The sequence below is a fragment of the Drosophila elegans genome, unplaced genomic scaffold (assembly GCF_018152505.1).
Source record: "Drosophila elegans isolate 14027-0461.03 unplaced genomic scaffold, ASM1815250v1 contig_476, whole genome shotgun sequence".
NCBI classification, from domain to species: Eukaryota; Metazoa; Arthropoda; class Insecta; order Diptera; family Drosophilidae; genus Drosophila; species Drosophila elegans.
This window is the reverse complement of record NW_024545863.1, coordinates 10,249,015-10,268,633: the sequence shown is the minus strand read 5'-3', so window position 1 is coordinate 10,268,633 and position 19,619 is coordinate 10,249,015. Positions and strand designations below refer to the sequence as shown.

Below are 19,619 nucleotides of genomic sequence, written 5' to 3'. Positions count from 1 at the left end.
GGATACTCTGCTATTTAGGATCGGAAACGCTTCCTAATTCATTTAACAATACAGTGTACTACAATACATACATATTTAAATATAAAAACGTTTTTGTTTAAATCGCGAAGTTATAAAGACTAAATGTCTAAAAAATTCAGCTTCTACATTTTTTAACTTCTATTGTTTTGGATTAAATCAAAGAAAATTCCTTTCAGATGTATCAAAATTCACTAATGTATACCCACTTTATATTATTGTTTTTTATTTTACCTCTTTTTATTTATACACCCAGAGAAAACCCGAATGTTACATGTGTTTTTGATTTCTAGATTATAGATTTCAAGTTTTAGTATTTAAAACTAAATTGTTTCTTACTTTAAAATAAAAATGAAAGTGTAAGACAACTTTATTTAAATCAGTGCCGAAAATATTTAATTCAAATTGAAAATATTTGATTTACCATGCTATTTCTCAGGGTATATTAATAAACATTGCACTTTTTAAAGCGCTTGTAAAAAACTCCAGCTATCGTCAGAATTTTATCTGCAGCTAAATCAGTTTTGCGCACTGTGCAGGTACTTTGTTCTTGTGAGATTTGCTTGTGAGATGCTTGACTAATGAGTTTATTAGTATTTATATGGTCTTCTGAAGTGCGGTTGGCAAGGCTATTCAAATGAAATCGACTTTCTTGTTCTGGATCGGGGCGATCTTCCAAGAAATATCGATATCGAGGCACGTGTCATCTCTTGGACTGTCTGATGAGATGTCCATATCTGATGGGTGTTCGATTTGTCACAGCGTCCGGAATTGGGCATTCAATGCGGGACTAGACGGCAATGGGCTTGTGAAAATATGTAGCAAAATGGTCTAGGAACGCATTTGGCACTTTACCATTATGTTATGTATTCCCAAGGTGACTCTACGTCTTTTATAAGGAAAACAGCCTAATTTATCTTAGGGAGTTTTTAAAAAACCAAAATATGATTGTTTAATTTGAAAAACAGTTTGGAGCTTAAATCAACGCATATAAAAAGTGTTTAATTACATTACAACTCGTCTCTGGATCGGTTAATCAATGTGTAGCGGTGCTTGGAGGGTCCCAGCTCCTTAAACTTAGACTCGTGGGCAACCGGCGGGAACTCAGCGGGATCGATCGTAGACTCTGATTTCTCGTAGGCTTCGAGGGCCAAGTGGAAATTATAGTGCAGCACGCCGCTAAACAGGTCATCGATAAACTTTTTGAGGACACCGGGCTGGTGAATGTCCTCGAATCGCGGAAATAGGTACATGTGTACGAACGAGTCGATGGCGACCACTGGCAGATCGGCCACGGACTTGCCCATGTGGTGGAGTGGGTGCTTGAAGAGTTCTCCATCGGCAATCAGGAAATTAACCCTTTCCTCATCCGCCAGCTGCCTCTGAATGGCGGCCTTGAACTCCTGGACGGGACCCATATCGTGTTTGTTGTAGAAGAGCAACACGAAGGGCAATCCCTCCTCTGAGAGCTCCTCGGCATTGGCGAAGTTGATCTTCCGCACCAGCGGCACACACTTCTTGTGGATCCACCCGGATAGGTCTCTTGAGCTGGTTATGTTGCCCGAGTACTCACTGTAGTACTCTTTGTGGTTTGCGTCGGAAGGGTCTCCGCGGAAGATCAGTACGTTCTTCTCGGGAGGTCGGAGATTTTTAGTCAACTCCCCGAAGCCAGCCATGAACCTTTTATTACGGTTGAATAGAATATAACAATTAATAATGTATACCGAAAGTAATTGCAGAAACGATGTAATTTAAAGCATGGTGAACAAGTGGAAGGAAAGCTATTAAAGCGTTTTGTTTTAAACACATGACCTCGAGCTAAGCAAGCTACACAAGTCATCAAAATAGCATTAAATATAAGTTGTGTATTGAATTTTGAATTTTCATAAGCTCACCTGCAATCATTGCGCATTACACTCGCTACCTTGCGATAGCTATCATATTCGACATGATCCTTGGAAACAAAGTAGCCAATTACCATGCCATCGCCCACCTCGGCGTTTTTAAGCTCATCGATGGTGTGGAACTCCTTGATAGGGTCCGATAGCTCCTGCTCCACAAACTTGACGAAGGCTTCCACAGATCTCTGGCCACGGTATTCCAGATTGCTTATCAATCCGTTTCTCACTATCTTTAACGTGGGATATTTGAGTATGTCAAACTTGTCGGCCAATTCTTCTTCAGTATCGCAGTCTATTTTTCCCAGGACTACACTGCCGTTCTCAGGAAACTTCTGGTGAATTCTGGCCGCCGCCTCCTCGAAAATGGGCGCAAAAATTTGGCTAAAGCGACACCAATTCGTGTAAAAACTGAGCAACACCAACTCATTGGATTCCAGAATATCTCCAAGGTTTTCGCTGGTCACCGATACCACCGCAGAGTTTTCAACGGCAAGAGTGAGTTGAACCACTAAGAATGTCACCAAAATGAGGATGTCCGTACCGCTGGTCACCTTCATCTTCAATCCACTGATGACGTTGTTGGGTTCTGTTCAAGGAAAAAAACAGAATTCGATACGTCAAATATTAAAATTAAAGCCGTACTTAATGGATTTGCTGCACCCACACGGAAGCTAAACAAGTTCCTATCGATTTCTTATTTTCTATCATCACTTACAGTCAGGGAGCTGAGTTGCTCTGTGACGTTCGTATTTCGCCAAAAATTCCATCATTAAGATAAATCGAACAAATTAATAGGGCTTATAGGGGTGTATTTTGGGAGGAACAATTTACCTATGGTGGCAAATCTATAAATATAGTCATTTTTGAATGCGTAAAAGAAATGGTGATTTTGGGTGCACATCTGCACCGAAAACCAAACTTTCATCTCTGCCGAATTTTGTATATTTAAATTTCTAAACCAGTGTTATATGGCGTAAGCTTAAATCTAAGAACATTGTTTCCTTTGGCAGGTAAACATGAACATCTTATTTTCTTCGCAGATAAAATCGATGTAAAATATCAGTATTAAAAATTCATTTTCAGTTTTATTTTTACATTAGGCGTATAGGAGAGGGTGGGGCGAAACCGACCCCTTTAAAGGCAAATGTGGGACTATGCCATTAATAGCCTTATTGTTTTTATACGCATGAACTCGAATCGGATCCTTTTCTTTTGATTTGTTGTTGTGAACCCAAAGTTTTGGACTTTGTTCAATAAAATTGGGACCTTCAAAAATGCAGTGACCCACTTGGCATATTTCGACTCATACCATTACAGTTAGGTTTTGTAAAGCAATCGATAGCACTATTGATAATATCGATAATCAAACAATTGAGCAAACATCTATTGTATTAATCACCCATCTATACTATTGCTCAAAAAAAATTTTATTTTGGGTTTTTATTGTATATGTGGAAAAAAAACACTATATAAGGGAGCTTGCTGGAGTTCTTAGCTTTCAGGTCACACTGCACTTTAAAAAGTTCGAGATGCATCCACGAAGGCGAATAAGTTAAAAAGGACACTTTGCGAAACAGTTTGTTTGCAGACCATGGCGAAGCGAAGTATGAGAATTCCATTTTTCCAGTTGACAATATATATTCTTTTTTGTTGTTTGTTTTGTTTATATAGGAATCAGTCGATTCTAGTCCACTAGATTGCTAGTCCAATGAAACAACATGAGAATTGGGATTTACTTTCATTTAAACATCGTTTTTATATCCTTGCAAAGGGGATTATAATTTCAGTCAGAAGTTTGCAACGCAGTGAAGGAGACATCCCCGACCCTATAAAGTATATATATTCTTGATCAGCATCACTAGGCGAGTCGATCTAGCCATGTCTGTATGTCCGTCCGCTTCTACGCAAACTAGTCTCTCAGTTTTAAAGCTATCTGCATGAAACTTACCCACAGTTGTCTTTCTATTGCAGGTAGTTTATAAGTCGGAACGAGCCGGATCGGACGACTATAGCATATAGCTCCCATGGGAACAATCGAAAAAATAAATAAAAATATATTATAACTGTTTTTTAATTTTTTTTAGTTCTTCGACACATAGGAATGGTTAAATATTTCCGAATTACGGTTTAAATTTCATCAAAGTCGGACGACTATAACATATAGCTCCCATAGAAATAATAAAAATATATTAAATAACTATCTAATAATTGAGCTGCAAATCATCATTGCTTCAATGCTTTTAGACATATACGCAAGTAAATCATAATTTTAATGTTTTCAAAAATATTTAATTCTTGCAATAGCTGCATGGGTATATGAACTTCGGCTTGCCGAAGTTTGTTTCCTTTCTTGTTTTATAATAATTTTAATTAAATTCTCAACATTATCTAGATACAACAGTCTTTTTCTGAATTCCAATGGGTTACAGTTTCTTTTAATCCTTAGAATTTGCTTTTTAATTCCGGTTCTCGAGCAATTATAATTTTCGAGTTTTAGACGTTCATACGGACGGTCGAACAGACAGACATACACATGTACATAGTTACTCCATGACTAACAGGTATAACATCGATTTTGATACGTTAATTTTAACAGTTATAACATCGAATTTGATACATTAAATATTATTATTATAGTTATATCAATCCGTTGAGTTCACGTGAAAATTTACATTCTTATTAGTCCACTTCTTCAGAAAAACACAAATATTTGGAATTTAGCTAATTATATTTATTAACAACATGTACTTTCGTCAATTATTTTTATTTGGCATGATCCTTAGTGCGAATTGCATCTTGATACCCCCATTCTGTGAGTTTCTTATCTCCTTCTATCAGCATTTACTAAAACTAAATTAAATTTCAGGCGACATTCTAGTCATAGATACTCCTTTAAGTAAGAACATTTTGTACAAACAATAGTTGTTAAGCCTTTCAGAGGGTATTTTAGTTTAATTTAATTATAACCCATGCATAGGGTATTAAAATTTAAGTCAGAAGCTTGCAAAGCTGCGAAGAAGACATTTCCGATTCTATATAGAATAGAATATATAATTTTTGATCAGCATTACTAGGAGAGTCGATCTAGCCCTGTCCGTCTGTCCGTTTCTATGCAAACTAGTCTCTCTATTTTAATGCTAGCTGCATGAAAGTCGGATCTAGCCGGTTTAAGACCTAAGGAAAAGTATAAGATATACAAAATTTGAAACCACTTAAAGTCTTAGTAAAAGCGATTTATAAAAGAGTAATGGGTGTGTATATTTTATGGGGTGGAAACGCCTACTATTACCAGTTGCATATATTTCAATGAATACAATATACTCTCTTACTGTTCAATAAAAAAATAGAGCTTCGGGTATACAAAATATAAGATTGCTACAAAGAGAAAATTCCGACGTCTAGATATTAAGAATTTGAATTCTCAAGTAAAGGATTTACTCATTGAGAATACATATCTCATTTTAAGAAAATATAATTTAATTGATGAAATGTGTGCCTGAACTTTGAAATGAGAATATTATTATATATATAAGCTTCGGCTTCGAATCTCTCCCTTCCTCTCCAGTTAAGTATTTTTTTCATTTTCAGAATGCTACCATGCCAAAGATTGTGAATGTAAGTATATAATAAAAAATATTTCATAAAAATATAAATATATATAATTATTTCAGCTTTTAGAAAGTGCTTAGGTCCGGAATATGAAGTTTAGTGAATACAATTCTGAAAATCAATGTGAATTATATATAATATTCCAAGAGCACACAAATAAAATCCAATGTCAGTTACACATATAGTTGAAACACTTGAAGACTTGGATGCCAATGATGCGTCATGGTCATGGGACGATGTCTGCAGCTTAGGACGAATTTTCAGCAGACAATTTGGTAAGCTGTCAGCGCCACTCAAAGTTGAAGGGGGCGTGGCAGCGTGGAGATTTCAAGAGGGTAAGAGAATCGACAACTCGCAGCTAATGATTGTCTGCGAAAGGACATCAATCAATCCGAAGTTAAAGCAAAACCACCCCCGGGGGAGAGCTCGCCCCGTTTGTATGGTTCTCACATTAAATAAATAAACAAACTTATAAACTCATTCAAATCATATTTAAAAATCATCGCAGAGCAGCAGCAGCAGCAGCAGTCGTAGCAACAGCTTGTCCATTCATGAATTATTAGTTGAAGCTTATCAAACGTGACCAAAATCGAAACGAAAGTTAATAATAAAAAAGAGGGAAAAGCAGTGGGCCAGCTGTTGCTGCTAAAGGGCCAAGTAAGTGTGAAAAATCAGCAAAACTGGACCTCCGTTTTGGGAAATTCTTGGGCCACCACCCCCGGGATGAAGAGCAAGTTCTGACAGGACTTCTGGCTCACATGTGCTGTGTTATTATCTTTTGGCCTGACCACAAGACGTGTCAACTTGTGGATGGAACCACAATACTTCACATATAAATCAAGCTCGGAAAAACCATGTAGACACGTGAACGGTCAAACTTTTTTTAACTAGCAAGCCGCTTATAAATTTTTTAGCAATATCTTCTGTTCGATGATGCATTGAACGAAAACAGTGCTTAAATGTCATGGTATATGCAAATATATAATATATGTATATATATAAAAATTATTGTTGAATACAAAAATGAACGACCTTTCTATTTTCAAAACCAAGAAGAGTTATATTCGACGAAAAACCCTTTGAAAATAGTGGATTCTAATCTTAATTTTAAAAGCAAATATAATATTGACAAAATTATTATTTTCCTAATGTTCCATAATTTGAATAGCGAAATTTTATTCAGTTTGCAAAGAGCTCCAACCAAATCTTTGGTATTGCTCTCCGCTCTGTGTACAAAATCAGCTTACAGACAGGACATGTGGGTGGCTCTCTTGTCCTCAGTTGTGGTCAATGCTGCCGGACTTGTCCTAACCAACAGACGTCTTAAAGGCGAGGTCTTAAAGGCTTTCAGCAGGATGGCCACGGGCACCGCCCAAGTTGCTGGGCCATGACTGCCACGGCAAGGTGACGTAATTATAGATGTACTGGTAAGTCGCCTGCCTTCGAGCCAAAGTGCAATGGACGCGGGACAAAGACAAAGCCACCCTTGCAAAGTATGCAGCGGACGGCTGGCAAGCAACTCGCAACGGGAGCTGTTGTAGCTGCTAAATGTTAAATGCTAAATGGCAAGTGGCAAGTGGCAAATGGCAAGGAAAACAAAGTCAAGGTACGAGAGCGGCAAAAGGGTTGACACGGCCCAAAAAACCGAGCAGGCAAGTGGGCGTAAACCAACGCCGTGCGGTTGTTTTGTAATTGATAATGGTGTGAGCCACTTGCAGTGTTGAAAACTTAAATCGCCGAATACTATAAATAAACTTCTAAAACATTCGAGTACTTTACCATTTAATTGTTCGTTATTGTTTGATTTCATTTTTCATTTTTTTCTTGCATAATGTTTAAGACAGATATATAATCAATCATATATACAAGTCAAATCGGCTATTGATACTGATCCACAATAAATTGAAATTCAACTTGGTGGGTTTTTGATCGCCGAAAATATTGTGATTTACATATCATGTATCGAAGCTGCATGTGAAAATATGGCCAAATAGCAGAACTCAAATGGATTATTGCTTTTAAAAAGTCTTTTTTGAATTGAAAGAGTTGCGGTGCCGCAACCCAAACAAGTATTGCACGGGTTCAAATTAAAATAATATTTCTAACAATATAACTATCTATTTTTGAATTCGATTTTTGCACCTAGCATGTGCGGTGTTTCTAGAGGCTTTGATATTTTGTACTTGTACTTATTTAGTAATAATATTTAATTTTTTTTTCTCTAAAAACATTTGCTGATATTAAGTGGTTAAGATTTTCAAAAGAACACATTTTTATAGAACCGGTACTAATGTTTCGCTATCGGTAATGGTTATTATGGTTGCTATATATTTCGCATACGGTTCCGGTTATGCAAAAACATATTACATCAGGTCCAGTTTCGGCTATGGGTACAGTTTTAATTCGGTTTTACCGGTCAAGGATAACGGTCAACGACTAGTTGTCACTAAGAACTGACAGTTCCAACGAATCGTTTTATGCCAGTTGACCAAAATAACGAAGTTGCCCAAATGAGTGAATATCATGGTGTCTAAGTATTTTAACCCAGTAATAGTTGAGCGGTTTCTCTTTTCCATTGAAAACCCTGGCTGAAAATAGCCAAATTGATAGCACAGCTGCAGTGTAACTAAGGGATACGCGTTTAAGTTGGCAAGAGTTGAGTTGTCGCAGCTCGGTATCTTGTAATCTGGCAGTCACAAGACGCTGCGACACATTAGCATAAAATCATGATTAAGATACGAAACTTCTCCTGGCAGTGCGTATCCGTATCTAAGCTTTAATGAGCATAAGTATCTTATGGGTAATTAACGCACACAAGACAAACGTAAATCAAGGTTATCTTCCGTTCGGAGTGAGATCCTAGAGCCGGCAAATCCTTTTGTAAAAAATTGCGTTGTGGACATGAATCCGCTTAAAATGCAATTTGTTGAATTGTAGCGTCGACATCCTTTTTATTTTTTCCTTTCGGCTAGACGTTTCCGTTTGGCGCAGTTTCTGGATGGCTGCAGCTCAGTGGGAAAGTGTCATTAGCATTGATTAATTCGTCCTGCGATTTACATGGCAAAACAATCAATCAACACGTCCTGCTCGTCCTCCATTAGTCAATCTCGAGATTGAGATTGAGATGCACAGTGCCACTTGAACTGCCAGCGGTGTCAACCGGGCAACGCCATCCCAAGCCGCCCATCACCCCTGACTTTCGTGGGTTTCTCCTCTGGCCCATCCATCCATCCATCTGTCCACCCATTTCAGGGACATTAGCAATCACAATCGTCTGCCGTGGGGCACATCATTAACGGCTTTCTAGGGCGGCTCATCAACAAGGCCACAATGTTTATGGCCAGTTTAGACTTAATGAATTTCCTCGTGTGAGAGCCAAAGTTTCGACTCGGTCTCAATGTGCGAGATTAAAGCAGTAATTCTAGTTAGAATGGGTGAGAGAAATCTTAAAATAAGTTAAGAGATATTTGTAAAACGAAAAATATTTGTATAAAACATTTAGCTTGTATACTTCTCATGTAAAGTTTAAATTTTTAAAAATTTAAACACTTTTTTGGAGGACTCTCATGCACTGTTAAATTCACTTCTTCACTTATTCATGTTTTGATCAGTCGCTCTATTTTAAAATCTTAATATAATTATTATAGAGTCCAGTAAAACAAGAATAAACTATTTTAAAGATAGATTGATGTTTTTTCTTACTCCTTGAAATCTCTCTCTGCTTCGGCAATATCATCGTAGACATAATTAAGCCACATCAATGTCGTGTTAAGTAGCTGGCCGACTAATGATAGCAACATTTGCAACAAAAGCCAATTGTTGGGGGGAAGAAACTCAGGGAGAACTGAGGGTTCTGAACTTATGGGGGAGCCCGTACAGACAAAAGCTTTGGGACTTTAATTTTTATGCGTGAAAACACAAGCCAACAAAGACCCATAAAAAAAAAACAAACAAACAAGCAGCGACCACAGGCGGCACTTAAAATGCGAGACATTCATTTTTCTAGGACCGAAAAGAACATCAGGACGAGGGGGCGGTGGCAGACGGAAGGACACGAGGAAATTCAATTAGCCTGAGAACTTTCGGGTTGGTTTCACCGTTTGGGCAACGTTTGCTTAGGTAATGTTTCAATTAATTCGCTCCCCGGACCTCAGATGTCTGGTCAGTCCTGGCTAATGATGCTGGGAGACCGGGTGGTCCTTACAGGGGCGATAGCAGTGGATGATCTCTAAGGATGATGCATGGGATTTCCATCTGCCGCAGAAGAAATCAAACCAATTGCCAGCAATTAATAACACCAATTCGGGCTCATTGATCCAGACTGCGACAGCATTTCATTATTTGTTATATATTTCAAAGATATTTATTTGATAAACGCCGCCGACGTCGCCGTCAGACGCCAAAAATCTCATCGCTTTAAGTGGCTCATTTCGGTACGAGAATCGAGTTTGGGCTATGGGTCCTTTGCAGCCAGAGCCGCGGGCAACAAACCAACACCAACGCCGGAAAAAAATGAGCAGGGCTCCACGGCTACCGGGTAACATATCAAAACGCCGCAAATGGGCAAGAAAAAATAAAATCATATGAACACAAAGTGCCAAAAAAAGGCAAACATGCGACTTCGTCTAAAGGATTTGCCCCATGGCAGGCAACGGCAAAGACAAAGTAGCTGTGGACCCGCCAACAAAAAAAAAACCGAAAAAGACCCAAAAATGTGCTGAGCCAAGACCCCGCTGTGGATATATTTGGAATTTATGCCGCGATTTTGAAATGAAAAAAGTACGGCAAAAAAAACGGAAAAATAAAAGTGAAATAAAGGCAAGAAGGGCTTGCATTCGCGGCGGCAGAAGTCAGAAGAGGATCGCGTATTCGGTAGCCCGCAAATGTCAACCAAATAAATTTAAAGACCTCGTTTAGGGAGTGCCCTGGCGAATAGGAAATACCCTGTCTGGAATTAGCCCCATGGGTACGGAGACCAATTATTTGTTACATCGCAATTATGTTTAAAACTTACATGGTTTTTCGTTTCTTTTACGAATATGTTTAGTCGTTAACAGAAACTTTTTTTAACAATATATAAACAGTAAAAAACTATAAGAGGTTACTCGATTACAATTTTCAATAACTCTTCGAACAACGTAGTCATATATGTTGTATACAACTTGATAAAAACTTAATATATTAATGACTAGTGTTATAAATTAAAATATTCAGTTTTCTGCACCTAAAATCTGAACCAGAGTTTTTTGTTAATGCCCAAAGCATTAAAACAAATAAACTTAAAACCCAAGTTGAAAATAAATTTAAAAGTTGAAAAGCTTTTTGTATTTAAATAAATTATAATAAAATATTAAGCATGTTTAAAGTCTAAATTTGTATATCTAAAATAGGGTTTCGGAAAAACTTATTATATTAAAAATGGTAAATTATGTCGAATAAATTAGTAAGCAATTTAATAAAGTTAAAAATATATTAAAAAGCTTACAAGCTTTTTGTATTGAAATAAATCTAAAGAAAAAAGTAGGGATGTTTAAGGTCTAAATTTGTAAATCAAAAAAAGAGTTTCGGAAAAACTTATTATATTAAAAATGTTAAATTATGTCGAATACATTTCTAAGCAATGTAATAACTTTTTTCAATATATTTAATTTTATAGTAATGTTTATTATTTTTCGACTAATATTTTATATTCTCTATTTTTGAGCTATCTAGACGCATTTTGTTAAGATTCCATCTTACGCTACTCACGATAAAGTCCATAAAATCCTGTGAGGAAGAGTATTTCCCATCCCCAAGCATCTTCTTATGCAAGTGACTCAGTTGCGGAGGGCCTCCATACGTTGCCAATGCGAAGTTGCAGTTGAAGCTCACACTAGGCAGCGTTAATCCAATATGTGATTACGAGTGTTCTGACTTTAAGCATCTGTTAAATTGGCTTAATCTCCGGCCAAGTGTACGTGCGAGCCAGCGTCTGAGTTGGTCCTTACCAGTATTCGTATCTGCCGCTGCCACTTTGTAACTGTTGTCATTTTTATTGCCCTGGGAATGTTTTTTGTCCACTGGCTCAGCGCACACGCCCCGCAAAAAAGTTATTTTTTGTGGCCCCCTCTGCGATGCCATCTTCCTGCCTTTGCGACTGGGTGTCCTTTGTACTCGGCTAAACAAAAGTTTTGTCGATGATTTTATTGACCAATTTTTGGGTGCGTAAGTTGTGTATTTTTTCCGTATTCCTTCTTTTGGCAGCAAAGTTTTTTGCATGCCTTCAGCGCAGAAACCAATGACAGACAATCTGGTGGCGAGTTCGTTTATTTTGGATTTTCTTTTCTTGGAGTTTTTATGGTTTTATTGCTTCATCTGCTGGGATTTAAAGTTTTATTGTGATTTAAACACTTGTTAATCGTGTGTGCATATGTCAATTCGCTGTCGCCTTGTTTGTATATGTTCGTGGGGGTCAGACTTGGGTTTTGTGGGACTGGTAGATTAAGTTGTTATTGGGTATTATGACTTACCAGTGGAAGGGGAAGGGGAAGGTAGGTGGATGCTTTACATTGTTGTAATTTTAACAGCGTTCTTAAGGGAGTTTGTGTAAATGCTGCTTATATAACAATATGATAATTAAAACTAGGTTGCAGAGAGTATTATAGTTTCAAAGAGAAGTCTGCAGGGTAGTGAAGGAGAAAATTTCGAATGTATAAAATAAATATATTCTTGATCAGCATCACTAGGGAAGTCGGCATAGCCATGTCGATTTTAAAGCTATCTTAAAAAACTTTTCTATTTTAGTGTCTATAAAGCCTATCACAAAAATAATTTCTTTTGCATTTATGTATAGAATGAATTAAAGTATGTAGATTTTCCGCAATTTTTCTTTATTTTTCTAGGGAAGCTATTTAATATCATAGTCCGATTTCCTCTGATATTATTAATATCGAAGACGGATATAATACAGCTGGCAAAGATACGAACGAAAGATTCAGCAGAAAATAACATAGTTCCATATAAAAAAAGTATTTAATTTTTCTAATGTATAAGTTTGCACCCTTTCTGGATTTACAAAAACTGTAAGGCTGAAGTTTTCTGAAAACATGATTTATGGTGAATAAAACCAGGGGATTGCTTAGATTTATTGAAAGGTAGTCAAAAGAATTCAATGATCCCTCTGCCATAAAGACTTTATTTATTACAGAATCAAATTAATTGTTACCATTTTCTCTACGGGGCCTTAGCTGCGATATAAATCATCTTACTCTGGTATAGTTCATCTAATTAATTTACCAAGTTTTTTTAACCGTAGAACGATGCTTGTTACTCCTTTCCTTTGTAAATTTATTCACGGAGACGTGAAGAATCCCGAGTTACTGGACTGCCACCATTTCTCAGTGCCTACTAATAGAATTACTAGGAACTACATTCCCCTTATTTTAAGCCATTTTAAATCAAACTATAATAGGCATGAAACTTTAACAGTGTTTTGTAATGACAATAATTAAGTAATTCTATTATATTATCTCTACTAACTAGTCTTTGCCATCTTATCCCACTTAACACGAAATTATTATTACTGATCATTGTGCATCAATAAAAAAAGAGTGTTGACAATGCCAAATTTTTCAAAAGCTTTTTTGGAAACACAAAAAAATGTACAAGCTTAAAATTTGAAGTTTAATTTCATTCAAATATTTTGTTATTTATGCTCGAATATAGATTATTATAGTTCATTAAATAACGTTTGTGTGCTTAAAACATACTTTTTAAAGGGTATTCAACTTGTTTTTTCACTGAATTATAGTTTAGAAAGCGATTTATCGATTTGTAGTGACCCAAATATGATTTCAGAGTATACCGATATTAAAGATTTTAAAACCTAAGGCAATACGAATGGTAAAATAAAAAATTCACTCTGTTTGATTTTCTGAACAAAGCTAGTTTCTTTACCCCGATTTGGTCCAATTTGCACTGCGACGTTGTGCATCTAAGGTGAAATTTACATTCGCGTAATTCATGTCACCACCAGCGCCGGGCATCGGGCATCGGGCATCGGGCATCGGGCATCGCATCTGCAATCCATCGTTTCATTGATAAATTGTCCCAGTCCGAGGCGATCTGGGCCAGTCTCTGGGACAGTCTCTCAAGCGTCTCGCTGGCGGAGGCAATCACTTCGCTTCAATCTGCGGGTGACGGGCCTCTTGGCCTCCTGGCCAACTCCACTGCCACTGAAACTGGCACTGCCACTGCCACTGCCACATCTGCTCGGAGCCAGCCGGACGAACGATTGTAATCAAAATACAACAAATTAAGGGGAGAGGAGCGAGGAGAGTGTGCGTGAGAGCGGGCTGGGTACCTTTTTTAAAATATTTATTTATGCAATTATTTTGCAAGTAGCTCAAAATAAATAAATGAAATGAAATGAAATAAAATAGCAGGCCGACTAACCGCGTACCTGCGACGGGATCCAAGTGCCCGGGCACGACTTCAATTGACGAGGCAGTAAATTAAAATTTAAATTTATGCCATTTGCCATTTGCCAGTGGAACTGCTGCCACAAGTTGGCCGCTCCGCGCCAAGTTGGTGTCCCGAAAACGGAGAGACAGGGCACAATTAGCTGCGGCCAGTGTGCGCTCCAGAAGGCTTCAGGTGGAGAGTAGATGTAGACCTGGCCAAGTGGCCAAAAGCAGGGCTGGATGAAGGGCCACGGTATCGGCCATGTCATCACTTCTATTGTCATCATCTCGCGTCATCTTTCTGTCAAAAACGTATTTATTTATTTGTGCATTGCAAATGCATTGCCGTGTCTTGAGTGAAACGTCATTGCGGCCACTTCCAGTGATCACCTGCCAACAGGTGTGGTTCGGACCCTCGCAGACGCGTTTTGACCCAATTAGTTGTAGCTGCTGGCCGGCCACAATACAATGTAAGCGCTGTAAGAGTTTATGGCTCGTAAATGTCTCGGCCGGCCAGTTTTCGTCATACTGCGTTTCCAAACTGTCGAGACTGGGGCGTATACGCAATTTATGGAGTCACATATTCAAAATATTTTAGGCAAACTGTTTGTATTGCAACATTTTTATACTTTTAGAAACAATCTGGAAAAACTTAATAGAAATCTAAAGATAACTTCTAAAATTTTCATTCAACTCGCATTGACATTCAGGGAATTGTAAGTTAAGAAAAAAAATTAAAAAGCAGATGAATTACATATTTTGTAAAAAAATAAGAGAGCCAAGAACGTCTTTTTTTTTTTTTATTTAATAAGAATCAGAGGATTATGAGACAGATTTTTGTGGGTTCAATAACTACCGATATAGCTATTATTATTTTGCCACGGTACAGCTCCAGCTAAATGTGTGAACACGAAACTCGTTTCACACAATTACTACCGCAAATTACGGGGCGATCTTTCTGCAGAATTGGTGGTTCAGCCTTTGTACACTCATTAGCCCAATCATAACTGTGATGTTGTAAAACCGCCAAAAACAGGAGAGCCGGCGGAAACCACCCAGATCCACTTGCGATACAAAGACATCCTCGACCGCCGAAAGAGGCCATAAATGGCAATCAGCAGACAATCAATGGGTTAAACCCTTTTTGCTTTATGATCCGAACACAATTTAAGCTTTTATTTGTTTTTGATGCCACCACAACAAGTAATCAGGAGCCGCCAACTTGTCTTCCAAATGGTAGCAAATCAAATTGGCCAACAAAGACAAAGAACAGAGCAGACCAGCACCAAAAGACCCCCAGTTCTTCGTCCCCACAGTGGAGCTGTGTGCAATGAGCATACATCATGGCCAGAAGTTGCATTTGGACACTGGCCGAGTACGAGTCCAATTGATGGATCACCGAAAACCGACTGTCCGACTGCTGCAACTGTTGCTGCTGCGCTTGCTGCGGCTGCGGCTGCTGCTGCTTTTGCTGTTGCTGATGCAGTTGCAGTGGGACCAAAACCGAAGCCAAATGAGTTGAGAAGCAGTTGCGTAAAACGAAACCAGCGATAATGATCATGCCAAGCGCAGAACGCGTTAAAGATTTCAACGGCGTCATCAGCAGCGAACAGAAGTAGCCTGCTACAGTGCTCACTCGCTCAGAATGAAAGCATCTCGTGCAATCAAATTTTCAAAACATCCAGCAATGGAGGCGGGAGATTCCAATGAAATATTAATAGCACTATATTATTAGTGTTTTTTGAGAACGGCCAATTTACATTTAAATTATAAATTTAATTATTTATTATTATATATAAAACTACATTTGATATATTAACGCTAAATTCAATATTCAGTCGGTGCTAAAAATAAAAATCAAATTTAAGGGTATAAATATATGAAATATTTTCTTACATTTCTTAGAAAACTACATAGTTAAATGTATATCTAGTATTATATAAAAACTAATTACTTTTTAATATTTATCCCAACATTCACTACAAAAATTAAAACAAAATACTAAAATAATCAAAAACCCCATTTTTGCATTGCGTTAAATAGGTAAATTCTGAACTCGTTAAGTAACCTTTAGCAAAAGTAATGGCATGCACTTAAAAGAATAAAATCTCATTATTAAGCGATTCTGTTTGAAGAACCTCCAGCATCCACTGTACCACACATCTGGAGTCTTCTCCAGCTACTGACCATCGGCGACCGGACGTAGTCGCTGCTCAAGTGCGATTGCAAATGCACGGAATTCTCATTGAGCCCCCATCCATGGGCAGTCCTCCCCTGCCGACCCGCCCCCTTCCGCCCCTTTCGGCCTGTTGGCCTGGCCATTAACGCGGCTTGCCAGCACTTGGCATCGACGAACGGCTACCGTTGCTACCGGTTACTTCTTAGCCATCTCCATCGCCATCTCCGAATACCCCTGCCATCGCTTCCTCCGCTGATGAGTTTAGTGCCGCTCACTCGTCAATGATTTGTACTTTTTCCCGCTGCCCGCCGCCGCCGCCTGACGAAAATCATAATAATCATAATAAAATGCAGCTATATCCATTTTAACACCAAAAATACGAGTATGTCTGGCTCCTGCCGCTTAGCCCGTCCGTGGGAGATTGGCGGTCGGGAGGAGCAGGGACCATTGAAGTATTGCCGTTGTCATGTCAATTTTGGACCTCGGTCCTAGCCAGAATGGGCTGTCGCATTAAAGTCGGTGATTTGTGTTAGGCATCGACGGTAGCCGCTTCTGGGTGGTTCTGGTAATTAAGTGTTCTTAACGTGCTGAAATTGTATGTTGAATGCCGCGGTAAATGCTAATGGAAACGTTCCTATTGGATCTGAGTTGTGTGCTCAAAACTGTGGCTTACACTGTGGGTTTCGCATTTTAATATAAGTCTAACATATCTAATTTCGTGATAATACATTGTGCAAGTCTGGTTTGACTGTCTTAAAACCTTAGAAATGTAAGCAAACTTAAAGAATTCCGATTAAATGTCAAACTAAAGGGCACAACAAAATATATTCATTTTAACTATGTTATTCAAAATTTTTTGTAATATAAGCAATAATAATTTTCAATACATATATATAATAAAACATGTTTAATAAAAATATGATAATGCATTTATTTTTACCTTGACCAAAAAAGATATTCTTCATTTATGTTTGATAATTAATAAGTTACTAATAAATAAATATAATAGTACCATATTCCATATACATTATAAAGAACACCTTTTAAGAATATAATTTTTAAGATAAACTTATTTATTTAAATGGAATAAATCGTCCCCTGCAAACAATATAAATACAAGAAAACAAACACTTGCCGAACCGCAAAACAAATTTAGTTACAACAATGACAAGCACTGCAGCACAAACTGTGGTGGCTGTGTATCCGCATCTGCATCTGAACTTGTATCTGCATCTGCAATGATCTTGCAACGTTTTGCTGGTCCGCTGCTGCTGCGATTGAGGTTGTCAATCAGAGCAGATTTAAACGAAGGTTAAGAGTTGCATACGTTTAATCGGCGGTCCGCGTCTGCGACTGAAATACGAACTGAGATCCAGAGACCACAAGCAAATCATTGAAGCGCGTAAAACTCGGCAAGTCCAGGATGCTGCTGCGAACCCCAATCCGAGTTGTTGGTAATGATGCAAGTTGCTCCGCAGATGCCATGTGATAGAGATGCGGCAGAGATGCTGATTGCAATCGACCGTTTACTGTTCACTGTTCACTGTTTGCATTTGTGTTGCAAATTTACAGCTCCATCAGCGGCAGTTGCGGCTGCATCATTAGCCCACCAAGGTCACGGCAGATCGATGAGGCAATCAGTTCGTGGGGCCAACGGCAACAGGCAAATGGCAACAAATTAGCCAAAGTGATGATGCGTTAAGTGGCAAAATGGCGCAACCGCCAATGAGGAAATTAGTTTTGGCGGTTGGCCGAGCAGCAGCGCTTTAGGGCGACGACTACGTCACGTTGCAGTGACAGCTGCCCACACTTTGGCACTTTGTCTTTGGCCAATTAAAATCAAATTTCAAAATTTCGAAATGTTCCAAATTTGGTGCAACTGATGACAGTTTAATTGCCGTCCTGACAGCTGCTTTCACTTAGGCACGAGTATCATCATTCGAGATCCGGAGCGAGTTGATGGGGGGATGCGAGATAGATGTCCCCGTCGATAAGGTCGCACTCCGCAAATTTTGACATTAATTACTCATCAAAATGTGGCACTTTAAAAGCGCTTCCTTTTTCGAAAGTCATTGCAATTTGGGCTTTGCAAAGGGTTCTTCTAAGGGATGTTCAATTATATACACACATTAGCGAGAGTGTTTATGATAAGCAATAAATTCCCTACACATTAAAGCCAGCTGTGTCTCGTCAGAAAAGAGTTAAAGGTGAGCACAGGGTTAAACTGTTAAATTGTCACAAGCAAGCAAGTAAATAAAATTAATAGCAATTGAATTTACAAAATGGATTCAATTTCTATTAACTTGCTTAAATTACATTTAAATATATATCAAATTAATTTTAAAACAAGGAGTGGCTTAACTGTCAGATAGCTGCAACTTGTTTATTATTATTAAGGTTTTTTTTTGTGATTAAAGATTGGCCAATTTTTGAAACCAGGCTACATCTACTCGGATGATGATCTAAACTAATAGCATTTAAATTTATAAAATATATTCAATTTATTTTAACTTGCTTAAATTACATTTAAATATGTATCAAATTAATTTTTATACAAGAAGTGGCTCAACTGTCAGTTAGCTGCTACTTGAATATTATTATTTAGCGTTTTTTTGTGCGTGAAGATGGGCAAATTTTTGAAACCAGGCTAGATCTACTCGGATAATGATCTAAATTTAGAATAAATAAATTGTTTACAGCGTCGTAAACGTTTCCTTCTACTTGGAAGATAAATGAAAACACACATAAATAAAGAGTGCATTGTAAGGGCACAAGCTTTTTCCCCTTAAAATACTTTACTAGAGGCAACGCCACTCAACTTAAAACATTAAACATAACAGCAAGCAGCCACATAGACGTTATTAAATCTGCACCGGTCAGCGACTAACCTTGAAAAATGTACCGCGATCCCATGTCCTGTCTCCCCAATTTTTGTGCTATATGCAAATGTGCCAGACAGATAAACACACATTTTGCAGCTCCCAATCAGCTGAATCAGTGAACTTGGCCCAAACGCATTACCGTTAGAAGCGCCAAATTTCCACAAAAAAGTGGATCCATTTGCATGCGATTCCGCCGCGGGCAAAAGCCAGTAGCTCCAATAACTTCAAATTACAAATCATAATGCGGCGGCGAAGAGAAATTAGAATATCAAAAATTTTTTGTGTGCCGATCGGCGGCTACTGCAATTTTGTTGGCGATAATCGAAATTGGTCCCAGGCACGAAGGTCCCAACCAAATTGCCGCCGATCGTCGCGAGTTCGGGAAACTAACTGTTCATCTTCGATTTTGCATAATCGCTGCGAGCAGACTCGACCGATTGCATTAAATAGCAATTAACCTTAATTGATTGCACGATTATCGCCAACACAGCCCCGCACTTGTCCCCCCCAGAAATTTCACTTTCAGTCTGTGTGCAATTGCGCGACTTCCGAATGGGATTACAGCCAGCGCATAGAACTTCTGGCCCGG

General features: G+C 38.3%; 2 protein-coding genes across 2 annotated transcripts; one reads left to right on the top strand and one right to left on the bottom strand.

The window, feature by feature from the left end:
* Positions 1 to 744: 744 nt before the first annotated feature.
* Positions 745 to 2,476, bottom strand: LOC108140994 (endoplasmic reticulum resident protein 44). Its single transcript, XM_017264069.2, has 2 exons — positions 1,914 to 2,476; positions 745 to 1,698 (listed from the first exon to the last, which is right to left on the bottom strand). Exons 1-2 carry the CDS (start codon positions 2,474 to 2,476, stop codon positions 1,029 to 1,031), a joined length of 1,233 nt encoding a protein of 410 aa, XP_017119558.1. The 3' UTR covers positions 745 to 1,028.
* A 12,644-nt stretch (positions 2,477 to 15,120) lies between these two features.
* Positions 15,121 to 15,413, top strand: LOC108141025 (the record flags this gene model as incomplete). The annotated part of the gene is given in 3 exon segments (XM_017264106.1): positions 15,121 to 15,251; positions 15,286 to 15,391; positions 15,393 to 15,413. Coding segments are annotated over 3 exon segments (258 nt in total), but the record flags the coding sequence as incomplete, so codon positions are not given.
* Positions 15,414 to 19,619: the final 4,206 nt, after the last annotated feature.

Excerpts from the sequence above, each read along its gene's own strand:
- LOC108140994 (XM_017264069.2), bottom strand. The coding sequence starts at position 2,476 with ATGAAGGTGACCAGCGGTACGGACATCCTCATTTTGGTGACATTCTTA. Across the intron at positions 1,699-1,913 it reads GTAATGCGCAATGATTGCAG|GTTCATGGCTGGCTTCGGGG; the intron begins GTGAGCTTATGA and ends CCGTAATAAAAG.